Genomic DNA, 22,023 nt, shown 5'->3' with positions numbered 1-22,023 from the left:
CAATATTGGCCCTAGATAATCTGCATAGAAGATAATCTGTACCTAAATAGCACTTACAGGTATGTGTTCTGAATGGTTCTGGGAAACTGGGCTTATGAATAAGGCTTGGACCAAAGATATTCCAGACTAGATACTCTTCTTCATTCTATATGTGTTCCTCATATTCCAAGTCCTACACCACTGCTCCACAAACACAAATTGTTCAACTTCCAATGATACCTAAAAGTTCAGGGAAACCAGGAGGAAGACCTGCTACCTCTCAATCTTAGTAAAAATTCAGGGAAGCTGGTTTCCTAAGAAAGTGGAAGGATCCTGTCCATCTGATCCTCCTTTGGAAAGCTCTCATTCTCTGTGTGAAATTTACATTGACCAAAAGCCTAAAGAATTTCCCTTTTTTGCATATGGCACTTTCCCTCAAAAAGGAAAAAAAAATGTATTTGACACTGAACTATCAATCCCAATTGAATATTTACTTACATTGAGTCAGACAAGACAAATCCTTACAGGAGTACTTGTGGGAAGTGGTGGGAGGTTTAATTTTATTGGTGAAAAATGAGGTTATGGCAGGACTACAATATAGTCAGTAGGAGAAACACTAATATTCTTATATTCATTTGTATAAATGAGTATAAGTATACAAGTCAACATAAACAACCATGTGTACATACATACATACACAGACTTCATAAACATATGAAGACACATAGGAGTGTGAGCATGCATCAGTTATGGAGCAAAAAATAAACTGTTATATTAAAGTTTAAAATTGCCCTAAGACTTTTAGGACACCCCCTATATCTTTGAAAACACTAGATGTTGGGTTCTTTTTGGTTATGGGTTTTCAAATAATTTTTTAAAGTGTTTGGACACTGGTGAGTATATGCTAAGCATGTAAAATTACCAGTTTCAGTAAAAAGACCTAATTTGATGACCTTTGGCTTTAATCATTATTATTTAGTTACATTGGGACAGCACTTAAAGATTACAAAGCATCTTCCTGATCATTACCTGGTTTCCTGGTTTCCTATCTCTCTCTCTCCTCCCCTTGAATCTTTCCCCTTTTATTCTATCCTGCTGTAACCCTGTTAACTAATAACAGAATAGAAAGAGGAGATCAAATTTTCTATTTCTTCCAAATGATTCATATCATTACCAGCAGCAGCAGCATCAGAGGTCATGTCACAGCTTGGATGGAGTGCCAACCTTGGAGTCAGAAAGAATCAGGATCAAATCTTTCATCTACCTCAGGATCTCAGGATCATGTCACATCAGTCCTTAGTTCTTTGGGCAGTTTTGTAAGACTTCAAGTTACAGAAAAAGGGGTTAGCACTATACCTGGGACATGGCATTATAGAAATACTTATTCTCTTCCCTTCTTCCATTCATCATAGGCATTAATAGATATTTCCATATGAGGAGTTCCCTGCACCAAATAATAATTAATATTTTTATGGAAACTTAAAATTTGTCTAAAAATAACTTACTTATCTCCTTTAATTCTGACAAAAATGCTTGTGATATAGATGTTGTTATCCCCATTTTACAGATGCAGAAACTCAAGCTCAGAGTAGTTACATGATTTGCCTAAATTAATAGACCCAGTAGTAAGTCTGTGGTTGTTATTGTTATTGTTCAGTCTTTTCAGTCTTGATTGACTCTTTATGACCCTTTTGGGGGTTTTCTTGGCAAAGATATTGGAGTAGTTTGCCATTTCTTTCTCCAGATCATTTTACAGATAAGAAACTAAATAAAGCAAAGAGTTAAGTGACTCGGGGTATCTAAGGTCACATTCAAACTCAGGTTTACCTGAGTCTAGGCCCAATGTTCTTATCCACTGGGTCATCTAGTTGCCCCAGTAAGTATACAAATTTGCATTAAAACCCAAAGGAAGCAACTGGATGGTAGTGGGAAAAGTCCTAAATTTGGAATCAATCTTCAATTCATTGCTACTCCTATTAAAAAATGCTTCATCTCAATAAACTATATAATTCTATCTAAACTTTTTAACATGTGTAAAATGTATTTTTATCACTATAGCCATCAGAAGAAGATGTAAATTAAATTGATTATGATGATCGTTTCCCAAAACTCAAATTGAATCAGATAGATTTGATTTTTTCATTAGATTTTGACCCCATGAAATACTATTGTACTATAAAAAATAAGTAAGCAGATTTCAAAAAAACCTGGAAAGACTTAACAGGAACTGATGCTGAGTGAAGTGAACAGAACCAGGAAAATACTGTACACAGTAATAGCAACACTGTGTGATGATAAACTATGATAGATTTAGCTACTCTCAGCACAGATCCAAGATGATTCCAAAATACTCATGGTGAAAAATTATATCCACATCCAGAGTAAGAACTATGGAATCTGAATGCAGATCAAAGCATACTATTTTCATTTTTTAATTTTTTTTTCTTTCCTGTGGCTTTCCTTTTTTTTTGTTCTGATTATTTTTCACATGATGATTGTAGAAATATGGTTAATACAATTGTATGTGTATTATATATATATATATATATATATATATATATATCATATTGCTTGCTGTCCTGGGGAAGAGGGAGGGAGGGAAAAAAATTTGGAACTCAAAATCTTATAAAACTTGAAAATTATCTTTACATGTAATTGGAAAAATAAAATAGGATTAAATATTTAGAAAAAGGAGCATCTAGGTGGCACCGTGGATAGAGCACCAGCCCTGGAGTCAGGAGTACCTGAGTTCAAATCCAGCCTCAGACATTTAATAATTACCTAGCTGTATGGCCTTGGGCAAGCCACTTAACCCCCTTGCCTTGAAAAAAAAACCTTAAAAAATATTTAGAAAAAGGTTTTGACCTCATATGTTTGACTTCTGAAAAAAATTGTCTAGGTCTCATCTTCATTAATTAATTGAGGTCAATTTTTTATTCAGTTAGATTGTTTGCTCACTCTATATTATATCCTTTAGCTACTTGAAAGATTAAAGATATCCATCAAGGTATAGGTGAAAAGGACTAGATTTGAATCCTGTTTATGATTGACCTAAGAAAAAACCAATTAACCTCTCTGATCTTTCACATCACCTGCTATAAGATGGGAGGGTTGGATTAGATGCTCTGGGAGGTCATTTCTAACCCTTACATTCCAGGGAATCCATGAGCACCATGCTCAAGGTTCTATCCATCACACCATACTGTAAATGTTAATGAAGTCATTCACAAAAGGGAGGGATAGAGGTCTGCAAAATGTAGAAGAGGAAAGGAGAAAATAAGACTAAGATCACAATTCAGTCAATCAGGGAGCTATGTCAATCAAAGGAAGGCATCATATACAATTGGGAGTAGATTTGTATAGATCACAGGGGAAAATGTCTGAATTGTTTTTAGCTATTTTTATTAGGGTTCAAAATTTTGAAAGATAAAAAAATTGAATGCAAGTTGAATATTCCTTCCTATCTTTGGGAGAGTTATAATAACATATTTGCATGTATATATGTATATATATACATATACATTTATTTGAGGTTTGCAAAGTATTTTATATATGTTATCTCATGTGATTCTCATAATAAGGTAGATGCTATTATTATACCCATTTTACAGATAATGAAAATAGGACTGAAAAAAAAGATAAGTGACTCACCCAGGGTTATATAGCTATTTGCTGTATAAGGCAGAATGTGATCCTGGCTCTTCCTGATTCTGCTGATTCACTACACCACGTAGTTAACTCAGTTCCCAGAGAATCTCATAGAATCTCAGACCTCAAAGGGTAAAGTAAAAGACAATTTCTAAAAGGATGTTAGTGAAAGATTTTAGTAAGGACTGTGGAAATTGTGGGACTGTAGCATAGCTTTAAAAAGCCCAGGTAAATGACCCTTCTCAGAGCCAAAATGATTTGAGACCTACCATTATAAAGCTTGTCAGATCTGAGTTGAATCCCCTGAAAAATAAAATTAATGAAGAGGGCCTTTACAGGAGGGCTACAACTACCACCACTGAGAGACTGGATCCCACAGCATCCCCTGAAATAAAGGACCCCCCCTGGTGAGTCCCTAGTCAAGCTAGAGGATGTGTCACAGCCTTGACACCAGTAGGGAAAAAACCTGACCTGTGAACAAGGTAACTCTCCACCCCAAGAGAGTTTAAGCTGACTGTCCTACATGCCTTTGGCATATAGAGCATTCTACCTATGGCAATGGGGTAACTGGGAAGGCCTGGGTTGCTAAGAACAAAAGACCTCAGAAAAAGGGATCATATAAGAGAATCAGCAATCCTAGAGCTATCCATGGTCCTGAGATAGTCTCAGCTTGTCGCCTCTAATCAATCTGCCTTTATCCTGGTTGACTTACCTCTCACCTGTTTGCTTTTGTATACTTTAAATTTCACTGGTTGTGCTTGTCTGACATTTCCTAATTGCTTGTTTCTTGGACATTTCTGGCTCTCTCCTGTTAGAAATAGCCAATGGCTATAATATAGCTCCATGTCTATTCTGCCTTTGTGGCTAAAGTTCCCAATTTACTCTAGAATATTACCAGCATCCCAAAATGAGCACAGCACTGAAAAATACCAGAGGTTTTCTGACCTTGATTGAAGAGGTGATAAGATAAAATTCACAAGGAATTTTGTGGCTTTTTAAAAACCTTTTAAATAGTTTACCTCTTTCTCAACACTGAGAGATAGATAATGTAAGGATTATTAGCTCCCTTTTATAGATGAAAAAACTGATGCTCAGAGAGAGAGAAAGTGACTTTCCCATTGTCATGCATCTGGAAAGAGGCAGAACCTAAATTAAAACCCAAGTCAATTCACTTCAGATCCAGTGCTATCCCCTTCCACATGTTTATTCTCCACTGAAGTGGTGTTACAACCCTGTTTGGAGCTTAGGTTTTGTTTTTCTTTATTCTTACTTTAAATTGTTAATTATCATATCCATTCTTTGGAGTATGAGCTTCCTGAGATTTCTAGTTCTGGGAATTTTTTTAATCCATAAATATTTACTGAGTATCTACTATATACAGCATTTACAAAGACCTTGTAACCTACCTATCTCATTTTATATAGGAAATACAAAATTACCTATGGAGTGGGACATCTCTAGAATCAAAGATTGTGATATAATTGAAAGAGTAGTAAGTAGTAGGTTTAAAATCAGAGAAAGTTTAAAATCATTTTGTATTGCTGCATGGCTTCAGACAAGTCATTTAATCTTCCTATCAAGTTTCTTCAAACTCTAAATTCCATGACCCTAGGCAATCAATGATTAAAAGGGACTTGTAAGGCAAGTTTTAATTACCTATTAAGGAAACAGCAACATGTAGTGTCAGCTAACTCAAATTAGAATACACCCCAAAAGTGGTACCCAACCAAGTTTAGAAGCTATTGATGAAGCTACTCAACTCTTATGTCTGTTAGAATGTCAGAGCTAGAAGGAGCCTTGAAGTGTATCTCATCTAAACATATCTACCACCATTTAATAAAGGAAGAAATGGAGGACCAGAGGGATAAAGGAAATCAGCCAAGATAAGAAGCAGTTTCAGAATTCAAACCTAAGGGGGAAGTTAGGTGGCTCAGTGGGAAGAGCACCAGCCCTGGAGTCCGGAGACCTGAGTTCAAATCTGACCTCTCTAGCTGTGTGACCTTGAGCAAGGCACTTAACCTCATCGCCAAAAAAATAATAATAATAATAATTCAAACCTAGGTAGAAGATTCTAATCCCAAAAGATCCTTTCCCTACTGAACTAAAGATAAACCCCAATAATCTTGCGATTCAAATGGAAATATATTTACATGTATACATATGGAATCCCATTAATAGAAGAGAAAGAAAACTCCATTTCTGAATATTTCTTCCTTTTTCCAAAATAAATTATATAACTAGCATAAAAATCCCAAGCAGGTGGCTAAGCCACAAACATTTATATACATTTCCTTTTTTAAAAGCCAAAAAGGCATGCATCACAAAGTATTCACTCAATCTCTAGAGCTACCATTTACAGACCAAATGTGAAAAAAAGTGCCCTTCTCAAGTATACCAATAATTTTGGAATTTCTACTCAAGCTCCCTTTCAAACATACACTAAAGAGATGGAAGACTCAGGAGAAGAACTGATATCAATTCCTTGCAAAGATGCACTATATTTTACTCTTTTGATGAGATTTGCCATCAACTCCTACTATGACTCTGAGTACATACATTTTCCCCCTTTTTATAGATGAGATAAAGAAATACCTCATGTCCAGAAAATTGGAGGCTAGATAACTTTCCAAGTTACAGAGCTAATTAAATTTTATCATTCAGCATAGGGTTGTTTTCCAAACCATTGATACCCAGGCCTTGGTTCTGGAGTCATAAATGACTCCTTGCTACTAACAATACTGCCCTTAGGCAAATCACTTAACCTTTGTGGGTCATGGTTTCCCCATCTGTAAGCCATAGAATCTGTACTCCAAGACTCCTAAAGTCCTTCCTAGATATGACATTTATGATTCTATTTGTAACCTGCCACTCACCAAACCCTCTAATTTCTGAGTTGAAACATTATTATACTAAACTCTATATTATACTACTATGTTATTATATTATATTTTTGTTAGAACATTATTATTCTAGATTCTACAATAGTCATGTGATTCTTTTGGTTAATGGTCATTTGAAATTTTGCTTCCAGTCACACACTTGAGAGGGCCATGTTGCAACACAGTATTTAAAAAATCAATAAAATTATAAGCCCAATAATAGCTGAAATGTCACTATCAAAAAGACCTTTAAAATATGGTATGGAAAATCCAGAACAGAGGAATTGGCTGTCCTCCATCTTCCCTGAGAATGGAATCAAAAACCAAACAGGCTGAAACTATAAGGAGATGGATTTAGTTTACACATAAGGATACACCCAAGAGCTGTTAAGTGACCAAGAAGTAGAGGCAGAAAATTTTTTCTGCCTAAGATTTCCATAAATGCTAAGTGAATGCTACCATAAATGCTATCCATGATAGATCCAGTACATTATTTTTTTCTGGTGGCATGACCTTATGAAATTAATCCCCTCACCTGTGCTTCTGAGTACTTTACTTCCTAACACATGTCCCCATGTTTATATCCTTCCTCTCTTATTTTCACTCTCTCCCTCTCCTTTGGCTCTTTCTATCCTCCTCCTTCAAAGATGCACAGGTTTCTGTCTCTAGAAAAAACTATTATATGACCCTGAAGCTCCCTCTAGCCTGTTTCCTTTTTTCTCTTTTTTCTTGGATGACTAAACATTTAAAAGCAAATACTCTACACTTATGACTTCTTTACCAATACTCTACCCTAAAGCTTTATGGTTTAGATGCAAGCCCCAAGCCTGGAATGGAACTGCACTTTCCAAAGTCATTTGTTTCAGTTCTCATGAAGAAAGACTAATAAGTATCAGTGGTTGGGGCCATGGGAAAATAAATTTATAAAATATTATTTTAATATCCCATTTTATAATCTCCTTGTGCTTAAATAACTAAATCTATCTATGTATCAGTGGCATCCACACAGTATGAATGGTGCTATATCTCAGTTTCCCAGTGAGAGGAGAAGGAAGAAGGGGGGGGGAGGCAAAGAGAAATGGAGACAGAAAATTTTTATAATCTTTATGAATGTGTCTCTCTCCTTAAATCCACATAATCATTTTGAAGACCTATTGATTCTTCTTCCCCACCCTTCTTAAGGACATTCTTCCCCTCCCTTCTTACTACTCCTTTGCTAAAAAGTAGATAGTCACAGTTGCCAATCCCTGGGGAACCCCTTTCCTCCCTTCTTCCCCCCTCTCAACACCATTTGTCACATCCAATTAGCCATCTGCCAGGCTCTGAGGCCTCTCTCTAGGCCCACTGTCCAGCTGCCAACTCCCACTCCCCCAGACCCCCTAATAGACATCCATTGTCTCTGGGCTTGAGGGCAAGAATACATGGAACTGGGACTTGGGCCAACACACCCTAGCTCTTCCTGTCCTGTTTTGGGGCAGGCCTGCCAAGAGCCTAAAAAATAATGTCTCAAAGCTATATACCTCATCCCCCCACCCCCAAAAATGTATAATATTAAAAAGCTCTACCTTTCCTCTTCCATAAAATGAGTGGTTTTGACTGGTGGTCCTTGAGGTTACCTCCATGTCTAACAGTATATTTCAAGGGCTCTGCCTTGATTGAGATAGACAAACTTACTAGACACTATACTTAAGAGAGGTAAGTCCAGGCAAGAATCCTATAGCTTCTATCACACAAGAAGTGTTGTGTTCTTCTGTCATCCTTTTCTTCTTCCCATGTTGCCTTTCATATAATTCACCCACCAGGGACATCTGGGTCCCCAATCTACAAGGAATCTCCCAGAGCAAAAATGAACTTTGTCTCTCAGGGAATCACTATTAGTTTATACAGCCCAGTCCTTTCCTCCTATTTATGAAATTGAGTTTGTCTCTGAAATGGGGGAAATGGCTGCTGTTTAGGATCCCAAAAGAGAATGTTTCCAGCCACTGGAAAGGAGGAACCTAGAGATTTTTTTAGTTGTGGTCCAAATGAATATAGATATAGATATGTAAAATACATGAACATATATGTATGTAATATACTATTATATAATATTAAAGTTTCTGCATTATGATATAATATATCGTGTTTAAAGCATGTGTTAATTTGGTAACATTATTAATATGTTATTATTTAACTTTTTAACCAGATTTGTAACTTGAATGGTCCAGGCACACGCAATGAGGAAATTTTCTCTCCCAATACAGAAAAGCAACTTCTCTACAATATCTAATCTTAAAGAGTTCCTAGACCAACCAATTGAAATTGGTTTGTTTAGAGTACTAAAAAGGCTAAGACAACTTTCTCAGAGTCACACAACCAGTATGTGCCAGAGGCAGGAGTTGAACTTGACTTTGAACTAAATTCTTTATTTAAAACATCAGAACTTGATAATCTTTTTGGTGTCATGGGGCCCTTTGACAGTTGAGCAAAGGCTATGGAGCCCTCCTCAGAATGATGTTTTTAAATGCATAAACTAAAATACATAGTATAACAAGGAAACCAAATATATGTTAAATATAATTATCAAAATATTTTTAAAACATTGTCATAAATGCCAAATTAAGAACCCACAACTACTGAAATGAAACTCTTAAATAGAATTTGCTCATGGCATTAAACATCAGAACTATTAAGGTATAACGCATTGTGGGAGAGAGAAAAATGGAAAATGGTATAGATCTCAATGAGCTTACAGTAACAGTAGAGTGATAAGACAAGTCCACCACTAACTATTTTACAAATTTAAATGTGATTAGTGCATAGAAGTCAACCAGGGAAAAATGAATTAGAGCATTTCTAGCTTGTGGCATCAGCAACAAGTCCTGCCTTAAACTCTATCACCAATCTCTCACTTCCCTGATACATTCAGCCCAATATTCTTTCAAGTACTCCTGCTATAGTTGAAGATCTGAGTTGAAGATCTGAGTATTACAATGTCAATGTTGCCTGACCTTCTCACTTGAGTTGTGAAATTTTAATCAAACCAAGAGTCTGAAATAAATTTTCCCTTAGGTCTAGAACTTCCTTTCTACCCTGCAGGGATGATGTTGCTCTACTTCAGAGGCCAGTCTGTGGCTATGGGCTATGAAAATTCCCAAGTTTCAAAGTCTGTCTCTCCCCAAATATGTTCCAGAGCCTAACCATATCAGTCTCCCATGATCAAAATTTGCCATCATTTTGCTTTAAATCAAAGGAGTTCAGCAAACATCTAGAAAGAATTATAGCTAGGATGAGGTGGCCAAAGTATCGTTACAAGCACTTACACTGGTGAAGAGGTATGATTAACTTTGTCTCCACTGTGGGCCAAAGATTGTCATCTTCATACTTTTTGCCTCATGGTCTTCCACCATTTCTTACCTTGCTGCTGAACAACCAAATTTGTCACAACTATCAGAATTTCTGGTAACAGCTCTGTATCAGGGCAATCCTTCTCAATTTACATGAAGTTACATTACTCTTGAGTTCTCAGGTACTCCTGCTTCCTTGAAGCTTTCCATAAACCAGTGCATTGAAAGCTTTCTCTCCCCATTTACATTTGGCTGAAGCACCTTGTCTTATGATCTCCTGTGCTCTCATTTACCCAACCTTGTATAATACTTATCCATGTACCTGTCATACCATCTCTCCCCTGCCAATTAAATGCATACTTCTTAAAGAAAGGTGATTTTGTCCTTTTTTTTTTATCTTTGTATCTCTTGGACCTAGTACAATGCCCTGAACAGTTTTCAATTCTTTAGACATCTGTAATTACTTCAGTGGGAGTACCCCCCCTCCATGGCCACAGATCAGATTGCTATACCTCTATAATGTTTTAAATCAGTTCTTAATCTGGGACCCATGAACTTCAATACTGATCAAGACAAAAATAGAGAGTGAGAAAGATAGAGATAGTTAGAGGTAAGACATAGATGTGTGTATATGTGCATATATATATATATATATAGAGAGAGAGAGAGAGAGAGAGAAATACATACTACATACATGCATACATATTACATACATATATATTATATATATAAATATAGTATGTACCAACAAATTGACTATTTCAAGAGAATTGGTTTCCTTTGTAATACTATATATTTTATTTTATGCATTTAACAGCATAAATCTGAGAAGGGTGTCTGTCAGTAGGTTTCACCAGAATGCCAAACTGGTATGTGATGCAAAAAAAAAAAAAATTAAAACCCATCTTAGACAATCATTCCTGTAGAAAAATCCATTCCCCTGGAGTCAACTTAGTGATAAGGCAATTTAGATAGGTTGATATCTAGAAGGTCAATATGAAATCCATCACACCCATAACCAAAACCTTTCCAGGTTGGTGTAAGCACTGTGCTAGATCTTAGACATCAAAGGCAAAGCCACCAATAACCCAAGGTTGCCTCATGCCTCAAGCAACATAACCTTTCACCTAGTCATATTAATTGGTTTGAAATGGATGAGGAAAGAGATCCAGAGAGGTAAATTAAAGTCACATAGACAGTTATTGAAATGATAAAACTCGGAACCAAATTTCTTGATTCCTACTCTGAGATTTTATTCCTCCCTTCTATATGCCTTCCAAGTGGTTTGAAGTCCAGTTCCAACTCCATTACTCAGAAGCATTTAGATAGAAAGAGGTTCCTGAGGCCCAACATCCAGGCCACAGAGAGTCTTTCCCTCTTAAGCCCTCTTGCCAACCATTTTTATAATCTGTCCCACAAAGAAGACATGTTAATCAAAACCCAGAGATTCTTTGAGGAGTTTGTCATGCAGTAATTTGATGAATAAGTAATAAATATTCTCTAATTCAATTTAACTAATGTGTGTGAAGGAATTTCAGTTTATGAGTTGAAAGACAGTATTGCAGTAGATAGAAGGTAGGTCTCAGAGTCAGAAAGACTAGGTAGCAGTCCCATCTCTAGCCCATTCAGGCTGTGAGAGTATGAAAAAGCCACTTATTCTTCTAATACCCTATGCACACTCATAAGTTACAGGTGAGTTGCTGATCTGAAACAATGGAAGGAATTTCCTAGCCAGGGTTTTCCTACATGATAGATGTGAAGAGACAAAAATAGTTCAAAGAACTACAGCCTTGGAAGGCGCTCTCTAGTTTAGTAAAGTTGACTTGCATAGACACCAAAGCCTGACCAAAGGGAAATGATGTGATTGTTTTATGGCTGTAGATGAAGGTAATTTTGACAAGCTTCCTTCATAGATCATAGTAGAACCTGAACTAATAAATTACAATAAAAAAACAAACTTTGTAGTTAAATAATATTGAATCCCAGAAAAATGGGACAGCTAGGTGGTGTGGTAGATAGAGCACTGGCCCTGAAATCAGGAGGACCTGAGTTCAAATACTACCTCAGACACTTAATAATTATCTAGCTGTACAACCCTGGGCAAGTCACTTAACCACATTGCCTTGCAAAAACCAAAAAAAAAAAAAAAAAAAAAATCCCAGAAAAATTAAAAGGCTGAGGGGGAAGGGTACAAGTGTTTATACAGTACTATACTAAGTACTTTTTTACAAATGTATCTCATCCTAACAACTCTTTGAGGTAGGTGCTGTTATTATTCTTCCTTTACAGGTGAGGAAATGGAGGTAAACAGAGGTTAAGTGATTTCTCCCAGATTACATAGTTAATAAGTGTCTGAGACCAGATTTGAAATCCTGACTGCAGACCCAGTGTTGTAACCATTGTACTATATTGCCAGTTGTAGGTGCCTTTCAGAGCAAAATAAGTAATACATATCCCAGGACCTCAGAATATAAGGCAAGGATTCAAACAACCAATCAGTCAATAATTATTTATTAAATGTCTGCCTGGGTCAGGTGTTCTATTAGAGATACAAAGACAAAAGTGAAGTTGTCCCTGCCCTCAAGGAACAGAGGAATATATTCAAGGAACCTACATCCTATTCTGTTAAAGTGGTCAGACCTGGGGCAGCTAGGTGGCACAGTAGGGGCAGCTAGGTGGCGCAGTGGATAAAGCACCGGTCCTGGAGTCAGGAGTATCTGGGTTCAAATCCGGTCTCAGAGACTTAATAATTACCTAGCTGAATGGCCTTGGGCAAGCCACTTAACCCCATTTGCCTTGCAAAAAAATAAATAAATAAACCTAAAAAAATAAAGAAATAAAGTGGTCAGACCTTTAATACTCCCTAGCTGCTTAGAAGACTATAAATGATATAGTTAACCCAGGGTATGTATGCCACCTATTTGCCTTCTGAGAAAAATCCTCCTGAGGTTCCATGGGGCAGCATAAAGACAAAGGACTGGAGACCAAAAACTGGTCACAAACTCTTGGTGACTAACTCACTTGACTTCTCTGATGTCACTAACTGGAAGAAGACAGATTGGATTATATGACTCCTAAAGAGTCATCTTCCAGACTTCACATTCCCTGCAAAGGCATTGCAGCAATGGCAGCTCTAAAGCCCTAAAGTACTGGAAGTTAGATAGTGTATACTGAGAAACTGGGGGCAGGAGGGGAAGGGACAAAGAGATCCTTCCCACTCCCCCCACCAATAGATTATAGGTAGCACTGTTGCCCCCTCTATCCTCAACACAAGAGCCTTGCCCACAGTTCTTCCCTCTTTGCATCTCCAAATCAATCCCACCATCCTCCCAGCTGAAACTCTGTTCCTTCATTCCTTGGCAGAGAGGATTTCAAGGACTTGCATCGATCCATCAGCCTTGTGACTGTCAATCACTTCCAAGTTGCTAAGCTGCCAGTTATTCCCATACAAAAGTCTTACAGAAGGAGTCTGAATGGCAACAGATAGGAAAAGAAAAAAGGAGATGACTGATTATATCCACCTGAGGCAAGGAAGAAGCATGGGCTCCATCCCTACCATACAAGGCAGATTCCTCCACAGCTCACAGACCCTATGCTACTTGGAAGTTGAATGACCTGCCTGAAAATTTAGCCTTTTTTCTGGGCAGGGAGAAATAGTAACAAACGGAGACAGTCCTGTGAGAGGCATCTCACTTTCCTTCCCCCTGTCCCTGGGCTGGTGCTCTGTAGGTTGTAGATACCTGATGAATGATATTGGTTGACTACTGTTAAAGAAAATGTGTGTGGGGGGGGGGGGGCGGTGCTAGGTGGTGCAGTGGATAGAACACTGACCCTGGAGTCAGAAGGGCCTGAGTTCAAATTTGGCCTCAGACACTTAATAATTATCTAGCTATGTGATCTTGGGCAAGCCACTTAACCCCATTATCTTGCAAAAAGAAAAAAGAAAATAGGGGCCAACCCTCATCTGCTTTAGTAGTCCTTCATTCCACAAAGAAGGAAAAAAGGAATAGGAAAAGGAAAAAAGAATCTTATTAAATACCTACTATATCAAGTGCTAAGCACTTTAAAAATATTATATCATTTGATCTTCACAATCCTGGGAGGTAGGTACTCATAAATTCTCACTTTAGAGTTGAGACAACTGAGACATACTGAAGTTAAGTGACTCGTCCTGGTCACATAACTGATAAGTATCTGAGATAGGATTTGAATTCAGGTTTTCCCAACTCCAATCCTGATTACTACTGCTGTACTAACATATTTATAACAGTTTCAACCTAGCATCACAGAGAATGGTGTCAGAGGACTCCCTTTTACTTTTTTAGGAAGAGGGGAGCGTGGGAAAGCATACGAAACCTATTTGTTTATCCATGTTGTAAATCCTGGTGTTGAAATTTCCTCCACTAGTGCAGATTCACAACTTTGGCTGTATCTTAAGTCTTAGAATGATGTCTGAGAAATACTGAGAAAGCAACCTTCCTATTGTCATATATATGTAATATGTAACACAGGGAGGACTTGAACCCAGATCTTCATGAGCCTCAAGTTGTCCCTCTCTTCACTAGCTATGCTCCCCCCCCCCCCAACAAGATATTCTCAGACAAAAACTAGACAACCAGGGCAGCTAGGTGGCACAGTGGATAGAGCACTGACCCTTGAGTCAGGAGGACCAGAGTTCAAATACAGACCCAGACACTTAATAATTACCTACCTCAAAGAGTTAATAATCACCTTGGGCAAGTCACTTAACCCATTGCCTTACAAACAAAAAAAAGTGAAAAATTAGACAACTACTTCTTGAGTTAGAGAGACAGCATAGGATAGTAGGTGGGGCACTGGATTAGAAGTCAGGAAGGTCTAGATTCAAATCCCACTTCAGATATTTAATAGCTGAGTGACCTGAGCAAAGCACTCAATTTTTCTTTGCCTCAGTTTCCTCAGTCTGTAAAAAACTGAGGACAATTGAATTCAATTACCTCTAAGGTCCATTTCAGCTCTAAATATGTGGTCCTAAGTTGAAAAGGTGATTCTTCCTCAGTTGTGGGTTGAATGAGATGCTCTTTTTTTCCTAGCAATATTCTGAGATGTGACCAGGCAAATATTATTCCTTACTTCAGCCTAAAGTATCACATTTGATCTTAGTCCACACATAAATCCACCCCCCCACTTGCCAAACAAGTGGTTAACCATTCTTTGCTTGAATATTTGTTCCTTCATTGAATTGCAGCCTCCAAGTACCAAAGGAAATCTGAATGGTCATTGAATCTCATCTTCCACCTCAGGCAGGGTCAAATCTACCCTACCTCCTGGTTCCCCAAATCATCTGTACTGGTATATTTTTTAATATATAGAGTCCAGGGAGACCTTTTGTGCCCCTAGTCTGGATTCTTTATTCTGTGGCCTCAATCCATCTTCTCCTCTTCTAAAGTCAGGTCATCATCCTTTTAACAAACCATGTGCCCTCAACTCCCAAAGTTGTTTGCAGAGACCTGAAAGGAAAGGGGTAATAACAACTATTCCCTTTCAAATCTTAGTGATTTCAAAATAATGATAGCTTCCAGGTAGATGGCAATTAACAGTTTAAAAAGCATTTTTGAATCTGTTCTCTCACTTGAACCTCACAACATCACTGTGAGGTAAGCAAGGGGCAGCTGTTATTAACTTCATTGTTTTTACAGGTAACAAAACTGACATTCACAGACGTTAAGAGACTTTCTTAAGACAATACAAAGAGTAAACAGGAAGACCAGCATCTAAATCTAGTTCTGATGCCAATCTTGGAGCCATTTCTCCTAAACAACCTGTCTTCCTAATAGGACCTAAGTGTACAAATGACTGATGCAAACTTTATGAAGTACTTTTCCTACTAACTGCCTTGGAGATGTATAATCCAGGTATCTTCATTTTAGGTAAACTAAGGTTTGGAGAAGTTCAATCAATAATTTTCCCAAGGAACCACTACCAAAAAAGCAGTAGATTTAAGCTTCAAATTTACTGTACTGGCCTGCCTCTCAAAAGACATGATAGAAATATTTAAATAATCCCATGCAGCATGACAGAATCACAAGACCTTTTGTGTGAATACTCCAGAGGCTTCTTCCCTAAGTAATATGACCCAACTCCAAACTTTCATTCTGCCAAGGGGAATTTCTGTTGGATTTGCAGGGATGGAAGACAAGTACAGGTGAAAACACTACATTCAGATTTTAATTTAAAATTTTGAAACATGAAAAATAAATTTTAAAAAATGATCCCTTTCAGGGCAACTAGGTAATGCAGTAGTTAGAGCAATGGTCCTGGAGTCAGGAGGACCTGAGTTCAAATCCAGCCACAGACACTTAAATAGTTGTGTAACCCAGAGCAAATTACTTAACCCAGATTGTCTCAAAAAAAATAAAAGGCTCCTATTCCTTATTGGTAAACAAAACTAGGAAGAAGTCTTCTTTCTTCCATGCCACCCTCTCCCTCTCAGTACTAATATTTACTTCTTACTCAATGTTACTTCTCTATCTGATTTCTGTTGTTACTCTGGGATTTCCTATTTCTGTGACAAAGACACATCATCCTCTAGTAGGAAGAGAGTGAGGAGTGATAATGGGAATTCAATTTAACAAATATTTCTTGAGCAGCTGGCATCAGCTAAGCATGAGGAGGCTATAAAAACATGGTCTCTGCCCTCGAGGAGCTTAGGATCCCACTGAGGAGATGAGTGCATCTACATGAAAAGCTAAAATAGGAACACAAAAAATGACTAATGACAGTTCTTTCATTATCTTCCTCCTGCCTCTCTGACAGTTCCTTCTCTGAATCCTGTTTGGTACCTCATCCTCTTTCCACTACATTAACTATGGATCTCCTTTCTTCCCCATGAATAGGGTCTCATGCCTTTCTAATTGCTTTATTCTGATTTTAGTACTTTATTTTTCTCCATTATATGTTTTAGTGGATGATATGTTTGTCCTTTATCCTCAAAGAAGACAATGACATCAGGGAGGTGATGCCATGACAAGCACATGAATTGGATTTGAATGAGAGGGTGCTGTGATAAATACCCAGTCTCATTATCTCCTCCAGAGCCATCCGGGTCCAATGGCCAGATATGAATCAGGATAACTAGAGATGGTCCTGGATAGGAAGCAATGAGGGTTAAGTGCCTTTCTAGGGTCACACAACTAGTAGGTGTCAAATATCTTTCTGACTGCCTTCAGCCCTTCTGATTTCAAGACCAGTGATCAATTCACTGTTTTAGTTATTCTTTACTATACTTTACTATAGGCTAAAGACCTTGTTCTATTTATTTTGTAATCACCATTGCACCTTGTAGATGGTTGGATACATAGTCAATCTCAAAAATGCCTGCTTGTTTTCCTTTCTTACCAATTTGCACAGATTAAAGAAACTATTCTGACACACTAAAATGAAAGCAAATGATATACAGAAAAATGCTCTGAGATCCATCCATGGGCTGAGATGGGTGGGTAGGGGTCAAGAATTGATAAGAAGTCCTAGATTGGCTCCTTTACCTTGGATGAGGGGAGCATACTCACCAAAATGGGAAAGGAGTAGAAAAGAGAGTTCAGATAAAAGAGTTTTAAGAGAAATAAGTGCTCCCCTCAAAGTTAGAGATGTGTAGGCCATGAACAGTTGGCAGCCAGGATATATACCATGCACTTGTGAATGATCATTTAAGACTTATACAGGGACAGCTAGGTGGCGTAGTGGATAGAATACCGGCCCTGGAGTCAGAAGGACCTGAGTTTAAATCCTGAGTTCAAATCCTAATTGTCTAGTTATGTGACCTTGGGCAAGTCACTCCTAACCCATTGCCTTAAATAATTTAAAAAAAAAAGACTTATCATACAGACTGGTGCTCAGAGAAGTTAACCATGTTACTATGGATTTGGAACTGTTTTGGGAGCAACAAGAACAAAAACTAAACACTTTGTAATGATAATGACCAAACTTGTCCTCAGAGAGGAGATAAGGATTAAATGCACTTCTTGCTTCTTTTCAGAGGTAAAAGAGCATGATTATGGAATCTGGCTTCATCAAAGTTCTGACTAGTTTGACCAGATCAATTTTCCTCCTCTTGGTTTTTTTGTTCTTGTCACAAGAGATGGCTCTCTGGGAAGAAGAGAAGAGATATATATTTGAAATTGAAGGTGAAATAAAATCAAAAGATATCATCACAATTTTTAATTCATTAAAAGAATGAGGATTTCTTTTGATGTTTCATTTGGAAACAACTTATACCAGACCTATGGTAAGGGTTAAGGTACAAAGTACCTCAGATTCATGAGATCCTAGGATGACAGAACTATTGTGGGGGGAGGGATGTGAAACTTCCATAGAGGACAGGTCCTAAACAAAGTCAGTCACAGACAGAATACCCCTTCCCCAACTTCCCTCTAGAGCTGTAGTTCTTTGCCTATTGTATGCCTTAAGTAGTACTCTTTCCTTGACTACTTCCAACTATAAATCAAACCCAGGTTTCCCTGGAGGGATTAAAAGGAAAAGTCCCTTAGGGACTTCACTAGACAATCTGACCCCAGGCTGCTGTTTACCGTGATCTGAGCAGAAACAGTCTTCCTAGATTGTGGTCTACATGATATAATCTGAAGAACCCCAGAAAAGATGAAACATTAAACCATAATGAACCATTATTGCCTTTAACATGATGTGAATCGGTTTATCGAGTATTAGTAAGTCAATGACCCTGAGAGCTCTTATTGAAAGCTTACAGGCTGACTGATTGGCCTCCCGGATAAACAGGTGAGTATTAATGACTGAGAAGGGAAATAGCAAAGATAGATCTGGAGCCTGACATTGATCTATGAGCATGAGGTCCCTGGATGAGTTTGTTGGGGATGGGTGTAGGGTGGAAGGATAAAAATCCAAAAAGGAGGACTCCTACGTGTAAACTATCTTTTCTCACTTTATAGTTTGCCTTGCTTCTGAGAAAGAAAGAAGAGGAGGGATCTCTGGGGAGATACTCCAAACAAATGAAACCTTCCCTCCCTCAGATTCCACACAGGTCAGCTTTCTGACTCCTTTTTAGAATTTAAGCTTCTTGGGGGATGGGGAGTAGAAAGTTTGAAGGAAGAGAGCACCCTGGGGAGAAGATTTTAATGGAGGAGAATCTCATCTCTTTCATCTGGGTCTGAAGAACTCTATCAGAATATAAGGGGTTCCTGGCTACTTACACTCTTGCCCAGTCACAGAACATATGGCTGGTCATTGCTTCCAAAGTCACATGATCTAAAGACAATTCTCCCACCTCCTTCCCAAGAGATGACCCAGGGGGCAAAGCAAGGGATATGAAAACAGATGTACAAGCAGAGAGTGTCCAGAGCCAAGCTGACCTCATGACCTTGCTTGTCTATGCCTTCTAACTAAAGTCTCTTGGGGGAAAGTTAGGTCCTTCAGGCTACTATTACTTAGTAAACTCTGGTAAAATTTTCAGATGAAACAGTTTCAGATACAGAGGAGAGAGATAACTATAAACAGAGACACTGATTATAGATACATAGAAGTTAAACATGTAAGGAAGATGGAACCCATTTAATTATCTATCTCTCCTCTTAAATATATATATATATATATATATATATAATATGTGTGTGAATGTGTGCATGCAATCCTATGAGAGAGAGAGAGAGAAAGAGAGAGAGAGAGAGAGAGAGAGAGAGAGAGAGAGAGATCTACAGGTGGAGGGAAGACAGCCTTATAAATACATAGAAATGTATGATGTAGAGGCCTCTATAAGGCACCTGGCCCTCTGACATGAGGGATATAAGGAATTTATAGATGAAATGAACAGATGGCTATATACATTACATACTCATATACACATACACAAATGCACATGTATTTACATATTATATATATATACTTTCTTATACACATATGTATATGCTTATGTAGATATATACATACCTATAGACAGAAAGACAGATGGACAGAAATAAATGAATGATAGATAAGAGATAGATAGTTGAATGGCATTGTGGAAATGAAAGCCCCTACGGGGTGTTCTCTTTCCCTGTTTTTTAATCATCATCCCTCCCCAGGCAGCCATGGAAAAACCAAAATTCGGTCCCCACAGTGGTGGGAGGTGGGGATGCTAACTCAGACTTCCAGGAATGAGCTGTGATTGTTACGAAATGCCCTCCACCTGCTAGGGCTAATTCTGCATTCCCATTAAAGGAGGAGAGAAAGAGGTGAGAAGAGAGGCGTGCTCCGCCCCGCTGCTCCTTGGCCAAGGCTCCCCACTGAAGTCTGAGTCTCTGGCTCCATCCAAACACCAGTTGGTGCCAGTTCTCTCCTCCAGCAAGTGGTGCTGGCTATCAGTTCCCGGCAGGGAGACCGTGACTCACGGCTCCCAGCTCCCAGCCTCCTGGTTTTGGGATTCCCAGCTCCCGTTCCGCCCTTCCCGGCTCCTAATCTTCACCCAATTCTAGCTACCCGCCTCTCTCCGAAGGAAGCCCCCAGCCCCGTGCTCCCCCTCCCCAGGTTGGACCCTGCGCTTTGCTAGTCAGCTGCCCTTCGTGCCTGTGGCTGAAGAGAGGACAAGCAGAAGGGGCTTGAGGAAGAGGACGGGGTACAGGAGGAGGTCGGGGGCGGTGAGAGCTGAGCCTGTAGGAGCTGCACGCTACCAAGTGAGGCAACATCGCCCCATCTCCCGGCGCCTGGGAAGGCGGCTGAAGTGGACAGACCTCTGACTCCCCACCTCCTCTCCTCGCCTTCCCCCCGTACACACACACAGATACACACACACACACACACACACACACACACACACACACACACACAGATACACGGGGCACAGGCGCGCGCGGATGGGGTCTAATACTGAGGGGCACGAGAGGGCAAAGGAAAAGAGAATGAGCCCCACATCCCGCCCACGAGCCCCCAGTCGTAGCGAAGCGCCCACAGGGTCTCGGACTTGGATAGAACAACAGTAATCACGGTAACTCTAATCCAGACAACGAGTGTAGAGCAGGAGCGTGGGGGTTGTGGGGGGGGGGGAAAGGGGGAGCAGAAGAGGAATAGGGTTGGGAGGGGGAGGGGAAGAGACTCCCCCCTTACGGCGCAGCTCCCCTTCTCCAAACTTGTAGGCAATGCTGCCCCTAGCAAAGCAACCCAAAGCCCCAAAGGAAGACTTCCTCTCGCCCCCACCCCACCCCCATCGCCCCCTGCCAGTCTTACCTGTCCGGAAAAATGCATCCACGTCCGAGTCTGCGGCTCCTCCTTCCTCCGCTGCCCCCTCCGGGGGGTTCATGACTGGGGAGGGAGCTCTGCGGGCCACCCCCGGGAGGTGAATCGGAGGGCCGGCGTCTCGTCTGCTCCGTGGGGGCGAGGGCGGGGGCGCCAGAGACCCAGTGCCCAGAAGCTTGGACGATCAAACCTAAGGAATTGGGCTTTGGAGGGCGGGCGGGCGCGGGATGGGGACAGTGGCCCGGAGGAGATGCTGCCCAGCTTCAGGCAGAGGCTCTGGGAGGGCTGGGGGAGCCTTCAGCCGGCTCCCCCATGGCAGCCCGTTCCCTCGGCCGGGCTGCTCGCCTCCTTCCTGACTCGAGGACAGGGGTCCAAGATGCCTCAGCCCCCCGCTCTCCTCCTCCAGCGGCAGCAGCTGGTCCTCCTTCTCTCTCGTCAGCCTGTCTCTATTGTTCAGCCCTGCTCCGTTCTCTCCTCTTTATTTTTCCTCCTCCTCCTCCCTCCCCTCCCTCTCTCTCCCTCTCTCTCTCTCTCCTCTCTCTCCCTCTCTGCCTCTCTCTCTCTCTCTCTCTCCCTCTCTCTCTCTCTCTCTCTTCCTCCCTCCCTCTCTCGCCTGCTCGCTCTTTAGCTCCCTCCCTCCTGCTCTGGCTGGGTCCCTCCTCCCTCCTCTTTTCTCCCTCCTCCCTCTTCCTCCTCTTCCTCCTCCTCCTCCTCCTGCTGCTCCTCCTCCGGCTCCTGATCTTGCTCCTTCAACTCCGTGCCAACAATGCCCAGGGCCGCTGGCCGCGGGCTGCACCCGCCCGGGCTGGGGGTCGGGACCTGCCTCGGGCCGGCTCCCTCTGGACTCCGGGAAATGCTCGCTCCTCTTAGCCCTGCCCGCCCCGAGTCCGGCCGGCCGCCGCACCGGGAGGAGCTGCAGGAGGATCGAGACCAGAGCACAGCCCCGAGCTATTGTTTGTGGCGGTGCTAGGCCA

The 22,023-nt window shown here is 40.2% G+C and overlaps 1 protein-coding gene across 1 annotated transcript in view; it reads right to left on the bottom strand.

Annotated features, from left to right (window-relative positions):
- Window positions 1–21,677, bottom strand: part of KALRN (kalirin RhoGEF kinase) — a 1,044,937-nt gene extending 1,023,260 nt beyond the window's left edge. The window contains exon 1 of the mRNA XM_074214684.1: window positions 21,041–21,677. Coding sequence (XP_074070785.1) covers window positions 21,041–21,113 — 73 coding nt within the window. The 5' untranslated portion in view covers window positions 21,114–21,677. The remainder of the gene's footprint in view (window positions 1–21,040) is intronic.
- Window positions 21,678–22,023: the final 346 nt, after the last annotated feature.

The sequence above is a fragment of the Macrotis lagotis genome, chromosome 1 (assembly GCF_037893015.1).
Source record: "Macrotis lagotis isolate mMagLag1 chromosome 1, bilby.v1.9.chrom.fasta, whole genome shotgun sequence".
NCBI lineage: Eukaryota > Metazoa > Chordata > Mammalia > Peramelemorphia > Peramelidae > Macrotis > Macrotis lagotis.
The sequence above is the reverse complement of the archived record's forward strand: the minus strand, read 5'-3'. Positions and strand labels throughout refer to the sequence as shown.